This window comes from Dendroctonus ponderosae, unplaced genomic scaffold (assembly GCF_020466585.1).
Source record: "Dendroctonus ponderosae isolate FM_Combo_2020 unplaced genomic scaffold, Dpon_F_20191213v2 Dpon_F_20191213_9, whole genome shotgun sequence".
NCBI classification, from domain to species: domain Eukaryota; kingdom Metazoa; phylum Arthropoda; class Insecta; order Coleoptera; family Curculionidae; genus Dendroctonus; species Dendroctonus ponderosae.
This window is the reverse complement of record NW_026019116.1, coordinates 5,207,269-5,211,161: the sequence shown is the minus strand read 5'-3', so window position 1 is coordinate 5,211,161 and position 3,893 is coordinate 5,207,269. Positions and strand designations below refer to the sequence as shown.

Below are 3,893 nucleotides of genomic sequence, written 5' to 3'. Positions count from 1 at the left end.
CCGGACTTTCGAGCTACTTTATATAATTTTCTCTCAAAGTGAACGAACCAAAAAGTAGCCGATTGTAGAGTTCGTTAGCAGAAAACCCACTTAATTCGTTGTAAAGGTTTCGAATTGCTGAGGCTTTCAGGGATTTTTCGATGAATTTTTAAACTTTTACATGAAAAGGCAACGTCGATTTTCTGAAATCACCCTAAAACCTATAAATTGTTGGAAAATTAATGCTGCGAGATCCTTGTCGATTTTTTAGCTAAATAGTGCAAAGTTCACTTAGTTTTCTGACAGTTTCGAATTGATAACAACTTTAGGGATTTTTTTATGAATTTTTAAACTTAAATAATTATATCATCTGCAGCCATTTTAGAAAAACTCAAATTTCCTGAAACTGAAGCAGCTAAGCAGTACTCGGTATTTTAGTTATTTAGCCCGAAACCCACTAAAAGTGCTGTGAAAGTTTCGGATTGATAGCTCCTTCAGGGATTTTTCAATGATTTTTCACACTTATGCCATTACAGACCATAAAAGTGTTTTACAGTTATTTCGAAAACTGAGGTTTTCTCCAAAACGAAAACAGACAGAAGTTCTCAAAGTGTCTTAAAAGTTTCGAATTGATGACTTCTTGAAGGATTTTTTACCTCTCTCAAAGAGAACAAGCCAAAAAGTAACGGATTGTAGAGTTCGTTAGCAGAAAACCCACTTAAGTGGTTGTGAAGGTTTGGAATTAAGGACGTCTTCAGCGATTTTTTGACGACTTTTTAAACTTTYATATGAAAAGACAACATCGGTTTTTTGCAAGCACYCTAAAAAYTATAAATTTTTCGAAAASTAATGCTGCGAGAACGTTGCGGATTTTTAGTTAAATASTGCAAAGTTCWCTTAMWTTTCTGAGAWAGTTTCGAGTTTATGACAACTTTMGGGATTTTTTKATGAATTTTCAAWSTTAAATRATGAAGTATATCAAAAACGCCGGCTTTTGCAGCCATAAAAAACGCAAGTTTTGGTCAAACTAAAGCAGCTAAACAGYAGCCGGTKTTATGATTATKTATCCCGAAACCTACTAAAAGTGMTGTGAAAGTTTMGAATTGGTGGYTCAGGGATTCTTCARRKATTTTTCAAACTTRTTCCATCCATTATAGACTAGAAAGACTGCAAWTATTCCGAAAACTGAGCTTTTTTTTTAAACTGGAACAAGCAGAAAGCGGCCAATTTTATCAACAAAAAGCAAAAAACCTTCTTAATGTGTTTTGAAACTTTTGATTCCCCGATGTTTTAAATTTTTTTCTAACTGTTTTGAAACTTGAAAATTCATAGTAGTTCAGCTTCAGCACTGTTCCGGAAAAATGTGATTTTTTCSAAAACCGAAACAGCACGAAAGYTACCGGTTTTAGGATTAAATAGCGCAAAGCTCACTCAAAGTGCCTTAAGTTTCGACTTGATGACTTCTTGAAGGATTTTTTACCGCATTTCTGTACTTYCAGGCGATTTTATCCWACAGCGACTTTYTGCGGTCATTTCAAAAAAATGCAATTTTYTCTCAAAGAGAACAAGCCAAAAAGTAACGGATTGTAGAGTTCGTTAGCAGAAAACCCACTTAAGTCGTTGGRAAGGTTTGGCATTAAGGACGTCTTCAGCGATTTTTTGACGAMTTTTTAAACTTTCATATGAAAAGACAACATCGGTTTTCTGCMATCGCCCTAAAAACTGTAAATTTTTCSAAAACTAATGYTGCGACAGMGTTGCGGATTTTTAGTTAAATACTGCAAAGTTCACTTAAATTTCTGAGAAAGTTTCGAGTTTATGACAACTTTAGGGATTTTTTTGTGAATTTTYAAWSTTAAATGATTATATCARAAACGCCGGCTTTTGCAGCCATAAAAAAACGCAAGTTTTGGTCAAACTAAAGCAGCTAAACMGTAGCCGGTTTTATGATTATTTATCCCGAAACCCRYTAAAAGTGATGTGAAAGTTTCGAATTGGTGGCTCCTTYAGGGATTTTTCAAATATTTTTCAAACTTGTTCCATCCATTATAGACTAGAAAGACTGCWATTATTCYGAAAACTGAGCTTTTTTCTAAAACTGGAACAAGCAGAAAGCGGCCAATTWTATCAACAAAAAGCAAAAAACCTTCTTAATGTGTTTGGAAAGGTTGAATCCACAACATTTTCAAGCTTTTTTAACGGTTTTGATACTTGAAAATTCATAGCCAACTGTGTGTCATGCCAAAATGTGTCTTTTTCGAAAACAAAAACAGCAAGAAAGTTGGCGRTTTCAGCGTTAAATAGCGCAAGATTTCATTAAAATGCCTTTAGAGCTTCAGATTCAATGAYGAATTTSCAAACTTAAGTGATTTTGGACGGTAGCTACCAAAGTTGCTTGCTCTGACTTGCGAGGCGTAAAACRGCGCGTCTGGACCACAAAACGTACAATCTTGGATTAAAACTCCTCTTTTTTCCCAAAAATGTCGGTTTTTAATCCAGATACTATGCACGTTTTGTGGTCTACACCTGGTCCATATTGTCATCTCAACCGCCCCCATCGATAACCACTTTCTCGTCTAAAATGTGAGTAATTTCCAGACATGCTACGAGATGGAACGCTACCTCAAAGACGAGCCCAAAATGCAATCCTACAAAAAAATCCCGGACAGCGCCAGATGCAGCTGGTACGAAGTGACCAGCCTGGAGGAGTTTGCCGACCATCGACTGGATGGACTGAGCAGTGCGAGTTCGCCCATCTCCTGGGACGGCGCGCTCAGTTGTGCAGTTTTGGTAAAACAGGTAAATCGAGGGAGGCGCCAACTTGCAGGCAGATGAGTACGGAGTTTTGCTTGCAGGAACCGATCGACGATGAAGAGGAAGAGGAGGACGACGACTCCTACCACCGGAACGGCGACACCTTGCAACTGAGGCTGGTGACAAGAAACCCAACCACTCTGACACCGCCCTCGAGCCCCGAGTCGGGTCCAGGACACAGCAACGGTAAAACCGCCTCTATCTCCATCCACTCAACACCTCCATCTCACCGTTGCATTTAAATGGTTTGCAGGTAGTTCAAGTGCTGGCGAACTAGACGTGTGCAATCTTAGACTGACTGGCAGTCACACGAGAAACACCATCGTTCGCGTGAGGGCCTCCGCGCTGTCCCGATTCATCTCCATGGTACCTCGGGCAGGTACCGCCAATTCCAACGCATCCCCCGTATCTGCTAAGGCTAGGTGAGTTCTGCACACACCTTTTCAGCAGCAGCTAATAGGAGAACATAATCCTTGCGACGTTGCCACCCTTTGCCCATGAATAGGCGCGGTCAATTTCAAAATATCTACCTATACCAGTATTGCTTTTTAACTAGGAGGCTGATAACTCGCGTTTACGGAGCCGCCTTACACAATTTATCGTTTGTAGTCAGAGACAAGATCACAGATTACCAAACTAACTCTTCTCAGCTTTTTCTCAGCAATATTTCGTCTTTGGTGTACATGAAAGTGTGTAGGTGCAGTCGTTTGGCATTCATTAGTCCTTACCTATACTAATGTTATAAAAATGAATGTATTTAATGAATAATTTTTAAAAATAGTTTCTAACTAATTCAATAAACATCTTGGTCAGCTGTTAGCTTAAAACCGCTTAATCTCAGTAATTCTAATTTGTCTCTTGTTCTGTTTGTAATTATACTTTCAATAACCACATAAACCTGAAACTAAAAAATACATTTTTTTACAAACGTCTTTTCGGGGATTTCGCCTCAAAAATTTTTGTCTTTAAAAAAGACAGAATTTCCTCACGTTTTTTTATTATAGGTTGATAAATAGTGCTCCCATTTCGCAATAAGAACGAATTATTTATCAAAAAGTAATCAAGAACTATCACCTAGAGGGTATCCTGCGACACACTTA

At 38.2% G+C, this 3,893-nt stretch overlaps 1 protein-coding gene across 1 annotated transcript in view; it reads left to right on the top strand.

Annotated features, from left to right (window-relative positions):
* Positions 1 to 2,547: 2,547 nt before the first annotated feature.
* Positions 2,548 to 3,893, top strand: part of LOC125505583 (Krueppel-like factor 6) — a 6,627-nt gene continuing 5,281 nt past the window's right edge. Inside the window, exons 1-3 of the mRNA XM_048669623.1 lie at positions 2,548 to 2,778; positions 2,835 to 2,979; positions 3,047 to 3,215. Of these exons, the coding sequence (XP_048525580.1) occupies positions 2,590 to 2,778; positions 2,835 to 2,979; positions 3,047 to 3,215 (503 nt within the window). The 5' untranslated portion in view covers positions 2,548 to 2,589. The remainder of the gene's footprint in view (positions 2,779 to 2,834; positions 2,980 to 3,046; positions 3,216 to 3,893) is intronic.